Source organism: Drosophila teissieri, chromosome 3R, assembly GCF_016746235.2.
Source record: "Drosophila teissieri strain GT53w chromosome 3R, Prin_Dtei_1.1, whole genome shotgun sequence".
Lineage (NCBI taxonomy): Eukaryota > Metazoa > Arthropoda > Insecta > Diptera > Drosophilidae > Drosophila > Drosophila teissieri.
Genome location: NC_053032.1, coordinates 5090534 through 5103880, shown reverse-complemented (window position 1 = coordinate 5103880; position 13347 = coordinate 5090534). Strand labels below are relative to the sequence as shown.

The 13347-nt window shown below is 43.2% G+C and overlaps 1 protein-coding gene across 2 annotated transcripts; it reads left to right on the top strand.

Annotated features, from left to right (window-relative positions):
* Positions 1-9972: 9972 nt before the first annotated feature.
* On the top strand, positions 9973-13289 carry LOC122621450 (transcription factor castor). Of its 2 annotated transcripts, XM_043799305.1 has the most exons (5): positions 9973-10243; positions 10565-10818; positions 11391-12090; positions 12158-12573; positions 12645-13289. In XM_043799305.1, exons 1-5 carry the CDS (start codon positions 9973-9975, stop codon positions 13050-13052), a joined length of 2049 nt encoding a protein of 682 aa, XP_043655240.1. In that variant the 3' UTR covers positions 13053-13289. The 2 variants fall into 2 exon arrangements, with proteins under 2 accessions (XP_043655240.1, XP_043655239.1); XM_043799304.1 differs by having other exon boundaries at positions 9973-10818.
* The last annotated feature ends 58 nt before the right edge of the window (positions 13290-13347 follow it).

Below are 13347 nucleotides of genomic sequence, written 5' to 3'. Positions count from 1 at the left end.
GATCGTCATGATAAAATGGCCAGCATAAATATTCTTTAAAAGCACAACATTATTAATATTATAATTTTGAAGTGTTTTTTAAGCGACTAATCTTTAATACTTTGTTGTGTGCATTTTAGAAATATTTATATGTTGAATTTGTTTGCATCTCAACCATTATCATTTTACCCCGGGTAAATTATTTTTTAGAATTAATTGTTCAAACAAATTTTTGTATAAAAATTGTATTTAAAAAAATATTGATTCAAAAATTTATGTCAAATTTGGAAGACGATCGTTGGGGTGGAATTTATATTTTCCATGTTGGGAAACGCTTTTCTCAACTGTATAAGAATAAGAGTACTTTCTAAATTTACGACCTCATCGAACTTCTCCTGAGAAAATGTTCTAAATAATATGAGGAAATACATACAAACGCAGGCGAGACGTCTTGTACGCCACATTCAATTTTCGCAGAGGTGAGCTCCGATTTTCCCAAGCCTCAGATCTGGGGCATCTATGAATGCAAAATTTAATTTCGCGGACGTCTGAACCCTTTCCCTCTCAATCAATTCATTAATTTCCCATGCTCCGTGTTTACGCAATTTGCAGTATCGAATGTCACGGAAATGGCAACAATAAAGGATTGTGCAACGAATTTGCAAGCAGCCCAGCCGCTTGAAGGACCGACTCAGATGCAGGATGCAGGTTTCCCTTTTTCGCTAGAGTCTCGAGTGCGAGAGTCCTTTTGCACAGACAAGCGGAAAACCGTAAAAAAAAAATTATTTTTCATATCTTGCATTTAGGAAAAGGCAACCCTTTTGGCAAGGAGATCCGCGAGGCAACTTTCACATAAATCTGCAGCAGCTGACGTCATTAGGCTGCATTTGTCATACGATTTCTGCCCCAAGGATTGCCGTAGAAAGTATCATTTTTAGGTGCATTTTCTTGGCTGGAAATTCGAAACTTTCGTCTTGGACTGGGCAACCCCTTTCCGCGTTGATCGATGTATTCTGATTATGGAAAATATCCATCAATCAGGGCGGGGAATTAAAGGATCGCGTAGCAAGGATATTTTCTATGAAATGTTGCCTAAAATAGGTAACAATTTGACTAGGGTCATCCAACTGACCAGCGCAACTTGACCCCTGGCCAGACAACTGTCAACAGATCTGCCATATATAATCCTATTAATTGCTTTATTATCAGAACTTGGACCACGGCCAGAGTAAACAACTCAATAGTTTTTGTGCGAAAATGTGAGAAATTTCCCAGGCCAGGGGCAATAAAAAAGGAGTTTGGAAGATCTTCGGCAAAACCAACCCCCCAGATGCCAGAAAATAGCGCCAGCTGATCGACGCATCGGTCCCGCGATCATCATCAATATCATTTAACCTAATGGACCCTGACCCTGCCCGATCGAGCTAAGCCGTGGCAAAAGTGTCTTCATGCCTGGCTGGACTGCGATTCTAAATTTCCCCTTGGCCTTTTCCTCTCTTCCTATTTTTCTTTAATTTTCCATTGCAAAAAATTGGCAAAACCAGAATAATGGGATCGGGGTGGGTTTTCCCCTGGGTGAGCAATTCTTCCTCTTGACTGTCCAAACAAATATTAATCAAAACTGGGACAACGGTATTTACTTAGGCTTCCTTTATCTTAAATAGAACTTAAGTTTAGCAATTTTCCCATATTTCTTACAACACTTTCTTAGTTTCTGGGAGGAGTGAGCGATTTAATGGTCATATAGGGTGACCTTCTCGGTTCATGTCCCTTCCACACCCTCATTTGACACCCAATTTGCATAAAATTTGCAAATCATTAGTGCAAAGTTGATATCCGGAAATCGGACAAGCTGTTCGGAGCAACACCTTATGCAACTTAACGAGTTGTGTTGACATGCGGAGGTCAGACAGCTAGTCAGCATATTATGGGAAATAATGACTGTAGATAAGTGGAGAAAGATTCAATACCTCATCTTTTACTGTAATATCGCATAAGTCAAACTTAACTACTTTCATGGGATCAAGTTTAAAATGTATACAGGGTTTCTTAAAAGAGAGCGAATTTAAAGTCATAGGGTGTCAGTTAATATGAAGCACGTTACTATTAGCCAACTCTTTTAACTTTATATATCTTATACTCATTTACATTAGTACATTTGTATAGATCTAAATTAATTTTTACGAACCAAATGGGAGGGTACACCTAGTTATTATTTTGTATAAAGGTCAGTGTTTCAACGTATTTTCTTTGATCATAAAAACCGCAGCTACATTTAATTGGAACTTCAATCCTTTTTTGTATCCGCACTGCTGCGATTTTCCTTCTGCTCAGGGACCGCCCAGGCGTTGACAACGGAAACCCAATCAAGCTGCAAACGTGCTTTGATCATGATATCCCGATCCCGATCCTGATTTTGATCCTGTTCCCTGGAACTGTGTTGGCGTCGTTCGCCTCATTACGCAACTGCCAAAACCCATGTTCGAACAAAACGCACAACTGCGTCGGAGTGTATTCCACAAACACGACCATAAATGGGAAGGAAAATGCAAAAAAAAAAAATTCTAGAAAAAGGATATGAGGAAAGCAATCGAGCATTGGGCATCCACCCTCAATCCGATGCCGCTGATGATGCTGAACATGCTGAACACAGAGCACATAACAAGATGTTCCCTCTACAGCATTTGTCTAAGCATGCTGCGTAATCCTTTTTGTAAGGACACGTCGCATTGTGTGTGTGCCTTGTGCTGTGTGAATGAAAGGATTGTGCTGCAAGGAAGCGAATCCAGGACAAATGCCGGCGTATCTCCGGCCGGTGCGCAGTTTCCAGGCATCCATGCCCGTGAAGATGAAGGGATTCCCTGGAGGCAGCTGAGACGATCGAAGGATGCCCAAAGGATAACAATCCGAAGGGGGCGCTGCCGCTGCCCTGTTTGTTGTGACGATGTAATAAGATTATAATTCATATTTCTCCTTTCGGTTTTCCATTCCCGACTCTCCATTTCTCTGCTTTTCGCGCTCTAGAGTTCAGGGAACTTTGGCAGCTGACCCCTGGGCTTGGTTTCGCACTAAAAGACCCATCTTGGAGGGTTGCAAAAAACTCGGAAAATGAAACTTTAAGGCAAGTCCTTGAAAACCAAACCCTGTTCCCTGCAATTAGAGAAATGACAAAATTTCTTACCTAAGTTTCGTACATTTAGGCAAGATTTCGCCGGGAAAAAGGGTAAATATTTATGGATGCTTCGTAAAGTATCTTATAACGTCGCCCGGTTTCATTAATTTTAATATTGTCATTAGTTTTCTGGATTAACCCTCCGAAAAAGGAAACTTTTTTATTCTCAAAAATAACGAAAAACGCGTGAGAATTCTCTGCGATCTGTAACTTGAGTCATCGATAATGATTTTCGGGCAATCTTGGAGACAACTTAAGGAGTCTCATAACAATCATCAATCACTTCGGGCAGCTGCTGAAAGGCCACATATTTTTGATAAATTATCGCCTAAGTTTCTAATTTATTTTCCAATAAAAAGCGTGAAAATCTTGAGACGGAGTTTTCGATTACCTTTCCACTGCGAAAATGTGCAAAAGTTCATTAAATCAATCGCAGATATCAGCTGCCGGCAAAAAATAACGACTATTTGCCTGCAACCCTCCGAGGGTTAATATCATTAATAAATTATGCAAATTTCTACCATGCGGAGCGACCTGATGCCTAAAACGCATTTAACAAATATTTGCATAATTTTGGCACAGGCGACTTTTCCACTGAGGCAGGAAACTTCCAACCAGAAACCCAGCACCCAGAACACCGGGTTATGCTAATGGACCTGCACTTTTCACTGATAGGAGGGTCTACTTTACAGACTCGGGACTGCGCACGCGCGCAATCTGAATACTTATGCAAATCAGTTCGAGGAGGAAAGTCCCTCGACATCGAACAAATCGATTGATTTTGAATTTCCCTTCTGTTTGGAAATGGACAAAGTAAAAAGAGAGGCGGCCGGATCAGGCCAGGACATGGTTTGTCACTTGGTTGGCGAATTGGGATTTAAGTGGATTTACCAATTGTTCCCATAATTGAGTGACATGGATAACGCAGCAAGAGCGCAGAGAGAAGTAAACCGAGTTCGAAGCTATTGATTACAGAAAAGGTTCCATGCCACATTGTAAAATGGCAACGGAGAACGGAAATCTGCATGAAAATGCGAACAAAAGCCCATACATTTACGTTCATCTATAGTCTTAGTTCGCATTTATGCTTTTGCATTTGGATCTAAAATTTACATATGACAATTTCATATTCAGTTACAAATGTTCCGAAATAGAACACTTTCGTTAGTCACCTTTGTTAAATGTTGTTGCTGGCTGGCTCAGTTGATTGGAGTAATCGCAGGACGAGTTCAGAGGGTCCTGGGACTGCCAATACGATCCATGAAGCGGCAGATATTGTAACTTTGGTATTAGCATTACACTGGCAAATCAATTAGCCAACTGAAGGGCATGTCACTCACTGAAGAGTCGTTATGGGGTTTTAATTGCAGTTGATTTCCATCTATGGGAGAAGGTACTGTACATTGGAACAAGTTATCTGTGATGTCACCAACGTGAGAAAATACCCGAAAACAAATTTCAACTGAGAAGTTATCTCCCATCTATCTCTCTAAATACGCCAATTGCCTGTGGCACTTCGATTTCTTTGTTCTTTTTCCAAATTTTCCTGATTTATGCTAAAAGTAAACAGAAAACCTTTGAATATTCAATTTAAAGGGCTCTTCAGTGGGCATGCTTACCCTATTTACCTATTTATTTCCAATCTTTAGGGATACGGGAAATTTTCGTATTTTCTTCCTTTTTAAAGCGTCTGTGTTGGGATGATTCAGATTTATTGCCTAAGATATTTGAGTCTTAACTTTCACCCCCTAAGATGTGTCTTACCTTCGCACTTGGGATACTTTACTTTTGTAAAAGATTTTGCCGAGGGTCAGACAAAAGTACGCTGATGGTTTGATGCCAGTAAACTTGCTAATATACCTGAGTCGAGATGAATATTTATTTCTGACCATTCACAATCCAAGTACACAATCCCACGTTTAGATTTCCGTGAACAATGGCGACACGAATGAAAAGTCAGAGATTATCTCTGGAAGGACAGTGACCAATGGGCAGCACGTGCCCTTAAAGGATAATGGGTGCCTTAGTAAGTGGTCAAACAGGTTTCTCGGAAGGGTCGTCGGTGGTCATCTTGACTGGTCATCACATGCTTTTGTACGCGTGGCCAGTAATCGAGGACTAATTGCGAAAGGCATCGGTCATGCCCTTTAATTTTTTATATCAGCTCTATTCGCTCTATTTTCCTACCACCGCTAATTTATAACGGTTATTTTGGAATCCTTTCAAGGATCTTAAAAAAAAAACTTGAGAAAAGGTTTCTCATCTTATCGTTGTCCTTCGGGTCAGGACCTAATACAATGAAGCCGAAAGCTGCAATTTTATTCGCTTTTGCGCATCCTTTCGGAAGCGGTCCGGGAAAACACAAAAGGGTTGAAGGGTCGCTCGGTGGAAGGACCGCCTCGCCCAAAAACCGGACCAGACTCGCGACCACGAATCAAAAGTGAAAATCACAAGGAAACCGGTTTGGACATTGGCATTAATTTTCGGAAAGGCCGCGAAGAAAATTCGACAGCACAGCAAAAAAAAGGTTGAAATGTCTAAACCCTTGCAGGATATACGAACCATATGGCAGTCTACAGCCGGATCTGGTCAGCCTGAAAGCAGTGAAGCGATGCTGCTGCTGGATATTGGGTATCTCGTCCTGATTCTGATCCCGTTCCCGTTCGCGATGCTGCGAGTATTCAATGTCCTTGGGGTGGCGAACGGACGGACAGGCGGGACCCGATGGCGACCCGGTTCAAAGGGTTCCCATGCGGTCATGCATTCAAATTACCTTCCTACCTTGTTCTCAGCGTGTCCTGCGGAGGTCCTGTTCCGTTCGGGAAGCTCTGCGGATGGAGGTCAGCCATTTTGTTGAACCCGTGTTCCCCAATTAACGGACATTTCTCAAGGAATTCACGAAGAACTTTTCATTGGAAGCGAGCAGTGAAAATAGATCATGGTCTTAGTTAGGAAATTAAAGCAAGAGAGAATGCTATAGTCGAGTTCTCCGACTATCAGATACCCGTTACTCAGGTAGTGGAAGTGCGAACGAGAAATTAACAATTTCTGGAATATCGGTAGAAATTAGGGGAAACATAATCAAATATAAATAAAACATAAATTCCGACGTGTTAGTTTTGGGTTGTTTGTGGGCGTTGGAGTTTTTTGCCAATCCATAGAAATTTATAAGACTAATAAAAAATGATAGAATATCAAAAGATTTTTCAAAAGTCGAAAATTCTACAGCACAGCAAAAAAAAAGGTTGAAATGTCTAAACCCTTGCAGGATATATATTGCGCGCGGCAATATTTGGATACAAGCTTGCGCTGCGTCTATGTCTCTGGGAGCTGCATGCTTCATCTCAAAACTGTAGCTTTTATAGTTCCTAGGATCATGACGTTCATACGGACAGACGGACATGGCCAGTTTGACTCGCCTATCGCACCTGATCAAGAATATATATACTTTATATGGTCGGAAACGCTTTCTTCGCCTGTTACATACTTTTCAACGAAACTAGTATACCCTTTTACAGTACAGAAAGATGTTCTAATTATATTTCTAGAAAAGACAAAATTTCAAGAAATTGTTGAATTCATGGTAAATATTACCAAATAAATACTGCAAAAGTGAAATAAAAGCATATAAAATAATGTTCATTAAACACAATTTTTATTTATTTATAAGCCTTTTTTTTTTTAATAGCAATTATTAAAATACATCAATTAAGTGTAGAGATCCCTTAATAGGACAGCAGTTGCCAAAGAGGACGTGTGCCAAACTGACTTCTGGAATGACCTTTTGAAGACCATTTAATTGTTAACCCCTTGGGCAAGTCCAGAAACCCGTTCTTGACCAGTTCTAGCGGCTGAGATTACTCGGACGCGTGTCCATCGTGGGGTTGGTCAGTTCGAGATGCCCAACTGCCCTGCCCTAACACTTATCACATTTGCATTGTCTTCTGTGACTTCGATCGTCTTTGTCCATCCACTGCACCCCTAAGTGGCCGAGGATGAATCCCTCAAAAAGTGTTGACAAAACGATCGCAAATGAAGATTCTATTAGCATTGACTGTGGTCATTGATAGTCGAGATTTATGCAAAAGGGACAGCAGCCAGGGATTCTTTTCTGGGGGTCATAGTTCAGCAGTATTGCACAAACAAAGAGCGAGAATTGGCAATGAATATATTGAAATATCATCGATCTATGGAATAGGATTTCATTTCCTTCGGGGGTAGAAGATGAGATACACCGATGGTTTACGCAATAAATCTGTGGCTAAACGCATCCCAAAACAAAGGACCTCAAAAAGGAAGAAACTACAAAAAAATTTCATATTATTGAAAAATAGGGAAAATAGGTAAATAGGGTGTGCATGCCCACTGTAGCGTCTTTCGGATTGAATATTCAAAAGTCCTCTGTTTGCTTTTTAGCATAAATCGTGAAAATTGGGAAATGGACAAAGAAATCGAAGTGCCACAGGCAATTGGCGTAATTTGTTTTCGGGTATTTTCTCACGTTGGTGACATCACAGATAACTTGTTCCAATGTACAGTACCTTCTCCCATAGATGGAAATCAACTGCAATTAAAACCCCATAAAGACTCTTCAGTAAGTGACATGCCCTTCAGTTGGCTAATTGATTTGCCAGTGTAATGCTAATACCAAAGTTACAATATCTGCCGCTTCATGGATCGTATTGGCAGTCCCAGGACCCTCTGAACTCGTCCTGCGATTACTCCAATCAACTGAGCCAGCCAGCAACAACATTTAACAAAGGTGACTAACGAAAGTGTTCTATTTCGGAACATTTGTAACTGAATATGAAATTGTCATATGTAAATTTTAGATCCAAATGCAAAAGCATAAATGCGAACTAAGACTATAGATGAACGTAAATGTATGGGCTTTTGTTCGCATTTTCATGCAGATTTCCGTTCTCCGTTGCCATTTTACAATGTGGCATGGAACCTTTTCTGTAATCAATAGCTTCGAACTCGGTTTACTTCTCTCTGCGCTCTTGCTGCGTTATCCATGTCACTCAATTGCGGCAACAATTGGTAAGTCCACTTTATACATAATTCGCCAACCAAGTGACAAACCATGTCCTGGCCTGATCCTGCAGCCTGTTCTCTCTTCTCTCACCTTGCCCATTTTCGAGTAAAATGCAAATTCAAGATCAATCGAACTCCACCCCTCGCCCTCCGCCAATCGATTCGTCAATGTTCGGGGATTCCCTTACTGATTTGCATAAATTTCCCGATTGCGCGCGTGCGCAGTCGATTGGCGAAGCCGAATCTGTAATGCGAAGCAAACCCTCCTCCCCGAGGAAGTGCAGGTCCATTTGCATAACACTGGCTGGAGGAGCTGGTGATCCGGATGTTGAACTTCCTACCCGATTGCACGCTCCGCCTTAGGCCTATGTGCCAAAATTATGCTAATATTTTACAGCAATAATGTATGCAAATTACGGTTCGCAAAGGATTTGGTGGTCCTGCGCATCGGATGTTACTTGTAGATGTCGCCAGCATCGAATGGAACGGTTTTTTAGGGGTTTGCTCAGGTTCAGAATTTCTGCATTCGTTTTTTATATGCAAATTTTTTTGCAATGGGCCTATGAAAATTTTGGCATTTTTAATTGTGTTTTTTTGCATGATTGTAATGCAGATTTTTTGCCCGATTGTAATTTTAATTTGGGAATTTGGGTTTTATTTTTTGCATTTGAATGGATTTCATTCGATTATTTCGAAAAGGACAGACAGCTGCTCCAGTTTGATATCCTTTTTGCAACGCGCCAATTCCTTGAAATCACTTCGAATTCAATTTGCATAGAGATGTGATGGAAAAGGGAACAAAAAGGCAATTCTATAGTTTGTACGGTATATGACTTGATTATATTTATGGAAATAGGCGAATAAGATTGGAGTTGCGAATATTTATTGTGAGAAAGTATTTAACTGGTTTTTCTGTTTCACAGCATTCGCATATGGAATATGTATTGTAAGCGGTATAATATTAAGATAATCCTTGGGACTACGAACTTTAAAATATATTTTTCATGATAAAATAGAAAATACATAAGAATAAAAGCGAAAATATTCCCAATTATAATGGTAATTATACTATGATCTATGAATTTGGTTGTACCAAATATTATGCCAGTAACTCCTATTTTCATAATATTTTAAAAAATTGGCGGCGAATTTGGAACAAATTCCTCCGCTGATCTGTGCTCTTCTATCTTTCGCTGTTCTTTTCTATCGCACGTTGGACATGCGAGATTCCTTCACAAATACCCGCTCCTCTTTCGCATTCGATGGTATTTTTTACACAAAAAACTCTCTTTTCCAGATATATTTACATGAACGCTGGCGTTTTATTGGTCGAGAAAAGCGACCGAAAAAACGGAAACCAGCCGAAAACAAGCTGTGTTTTCCCCGAGCATTTTCCGGCAAAGGGTCGCTAAAAAACTAGGGGATGAAGGTCGAACCACCACCAACGTATTTCTCATTTTATTCCTTTTTTAAGAGAGCGAAAGCGGCGAGATCGGTTTTTTAAGAGAAGCGAGAGGGTTGCAGTTGGGCCTTGATTTGCGCAATTTTTGCTATATTAGCCGGACGCCGCGGAAGAGTTGAAGCAGTTTGAGCCTCGCAGCCGAACTTTGAGGATCGCTAAGACGCCGTGCGAGAAAGTCGATCGAAGACGAGAAATCCCAAATACGAAATCCGAAATCCGTACTGTGATCTGTGCTGAATACATTATTATTGAAGAAATCTTAAGGAATTTTAAAGAAATCCCAGTGCTGTGCTGATTATATCCGCGAAAGTGCGCCACAGAAATGTCCAACCAAATGGAGTTTATTATGCAACTTTACATGATGAACTTGATGAAGCAGCAGCAGCAAATGCAGCTGCAGCATCCGCAGCAACAGCAGCAGCTGGCTGGATACTCCTATACCCAAAACGAGGATATCACCAGCAGCACATGCCTGCAACAGCAACAGCACCAACTTCAGCAACAACAGCCAGATCTCCGCAAGACAAGAACGCACAAGCGCATTAGCTCGCAAAACACCAACTGTAGTAGTAGCCGTAGTTGTAGTCCCAATAGTAATTTGATTGCTTTTCAACCGCAACAATACCCAGGCGCTACAGCGGCAACACCCCCCACTCCTAACAACAACCCCAGCAACCTGGTCAATCAGATGTTGCTCCAAAGCCTGCCGCCGCTGACGCAGCTCATGTTGCAGCAGCAACAGCAGCTGCAGCAGCAGCAGCAAAATTTGCTGACCACCTCCAACCTCCTACTAACACCCACCCATACCCCCAGTTCGCTGGGCAAGCAGGATCCACTGCAACATCAGTTGCTGCTGGGCCAGTTTGCCACCTCCGAACAGATAGCCACAAATAACTTCCTCCAATCCTCCACAGTGACCTCCACGCCCATCGAGAGGGAAAAGGCAGCCACACCAGCCCTCTCCGCCGGAGCAACTGCCGGCAACCTTTCGGCGGTCCAGGTCAAGTTTGAGCAGGAGTCCGCCGACGACGAGGACGATGATAAGCCGCTGTCCAGCCTCACCAGTTGCAGCTCCTCGGGCCACACCAATGCCAGCTCCGAGAAGCTGCTCCTGTCGGGCGTCCATCCGCTGGAGTCAACCACCGACAGCCTAGACTCACCCAGCATGGTAAGAGATCTAGGGATCTTAAAGGATCTTCCACATTTCCTTTATCGGTATTCCCATTAAATTCATACTGATACTTACAGTGAAAAATCAACTATGTAGTCGATTAATTTAATTTCAATTGTCTGATCATTGCACATTTTCCGATTTAAATTAACTCCATTTAATTTAAACTCTAAAAATATACCTATAAACTCAACAACTTGATTTGTTATACAGAATAATTTGAGAAGAGAACCTCTTTCAGTCGCATAATTTACTATTTTCCGAATTCATATCAGAAAGCTGTATATTTGTTCCTTATTTTGCTTGGTTTTTATTTTTTTGGGATATATCCCACGCTCTGTTGCTGTAATTTGAGAAAACCGATTCGTGATTTTAGATATTTAAGTGTGAGAGTAGCCAGAAAGCTCGCGATTCCAGAGAAAAGAAACAGCTGTGTCGGCAACGCGTGGGTTCCCTTGTGGCTCGATAGCTGCCCAGCTGGGCACCAGGCAGTCTGAGCTGGGTCTCACATATACATCTGTATATTAGTATTGACTAATAAGTTCTTCCCCCTCCTTCTTCCAATGCAGTATACGCCCGTCAAGCAGCCGGCGGACTCATCGTACCAAATCCCACCCGTCGAGAGCGATCTGACCCCCAACACCCCCGACACCCCCTTCCAACAGAACCAAACCATCTCCCTGCTGACACCGCCCTCGAGTGAGCAGAGTAGGAGCCTGGTAAACCTCTCGACGGCCAGCGGCCTGGATGCTCTGCTCCAGAACGAGGAGGCCCTGAAGAACCTGCGCAAGGTGTCCTCCTACATGGAGTGCGAGAACAGCCTGTGTCGGCAGGAGAACCTGAGGGAGCACTTCCACTGCCACGAGGACCCCTGCAAGGGCAAGATCCTGAGCAAGAAGGACGACATCATCCGGCACCTAAAGTGGCACAAGAAGCGCAAGGAGAGCCTCAAGCTGGGCTTCGCCCGCTTCTCCTCCTCGGACAACTGTGCCCCAGCCTACGGAGAGGGCTGCGCCTACAACTGGAAGCAAACCCACTACCACTGCGTCTACGAGCACTGCCCCAAGGTGTATGTAAGCACCAGCGACGTCCAGATGCACGCCAACTTTCACCGCAAGGACTCCGAAATCGTGAACGAGGGCTTCCGGCGCTTCCGGGCGCACGAGAGCTGCCGTATCGAGGAATGCCCCTTTTTCGGCAAGAAGATCTCCCACTACCACTGCTGCCGCGAGGGATGCAATCACACCTTCAAGAACAAGGCCGATATGGGTAAGTCTACTTGAAAAGCTGAAATCATATACATGTAATTATTTATAATTCATTTCTTCTTGCTTAGATAAGCACAAAACTTACCATCTGAAGGACCACCAGCTGAAAATGGACGGCTTCAAAAAAATCCTGAAGACCGAGGTTTGTCCCTTCGACGCTTGCAAGTTCTCCACCGTCTGCAACCACATCCACTGCGTCCGCGAGGGCTGCGACTACATCCTGCACTCCAGCAGCCAGATGATCAGCCACAAGAGAAAGCATGATCGTCAGGACGGAGAACAGGCGTACCAGCAGTTTAAGATCAAGCAGGACGTGGAGGAGTCCTCACTGGATGCCACGCCCCAGCAGCAGCAGCAGCCCACTAGCCTTAGTCAGTCCCAGGGTAGCAGCTCTATATGCGGCAGCAACACCTCCACTCCACTCTCCTCTTTGTCCGCCGAACACTTTCTGGCTCGCAAACGCGGCAGGCCACCCAAGAAAATCGTAAGTTTGGATTTATATTTCAGGAAATTTTCCACGATATTAAATAGATATTTTTTGTCAACCAACTACAGCAACTGCCAGCCGATGCTCAGCAGTCGGAAGCCAAGCGCCCGAAGGTCGAAGATGAATCCTCCAATCCCGCCATGCTCCTGCCCCTGCCCCAGTCCCAGCCAGCAGCCGCTGTGCAACCGCTGACAAGTGGACTCTTTCCGGGCCTCCTCCCCGCTGCCGCCGCTCCAGGAGTGGATCCCACAGCCCCTAACTTCCAGCTCACCCACCTGATGGCCCTCTTCCAGCTGCAGAATCCTCTCTTCTACCAGAACCTCTACCCCGGAATGACCCAGAATCCCTCCATGCTCGGCAACCTGGCAGCACTAAGCGCCGCATCTGCAGCAGCGGCGGCGGCAGCGGCGGCAAATGGATCCGGAGTCCAACAACCGATGTCGGAGTTTAGCTTTAAGCCGGAGTTTAAGGAGTAGGAAGGATGCGTGTTCTTAAAGTAGTTTGTAAATAGTAAGTTCGACCGACGGACGTTAGACATTGTACATATGCGCTTCAAGCCGGCTTAGATGTGTTTTTGTGGTTCAGGCAGGTCCAGGACAAGACATCCTTCTCTCCACAAAAACCAACTCAGCCACACTTTGAAAAGATAGAAGTCTCCAATCAAAGTGTAGCGGAATTGGCTTTTGTTAAACATTTTCCTCTAGTTTAGATTCTTTCAGTGCCACATTAATTTTTAAAATTTTCAGCTATTTTGAATAAAAAAACTTCTTG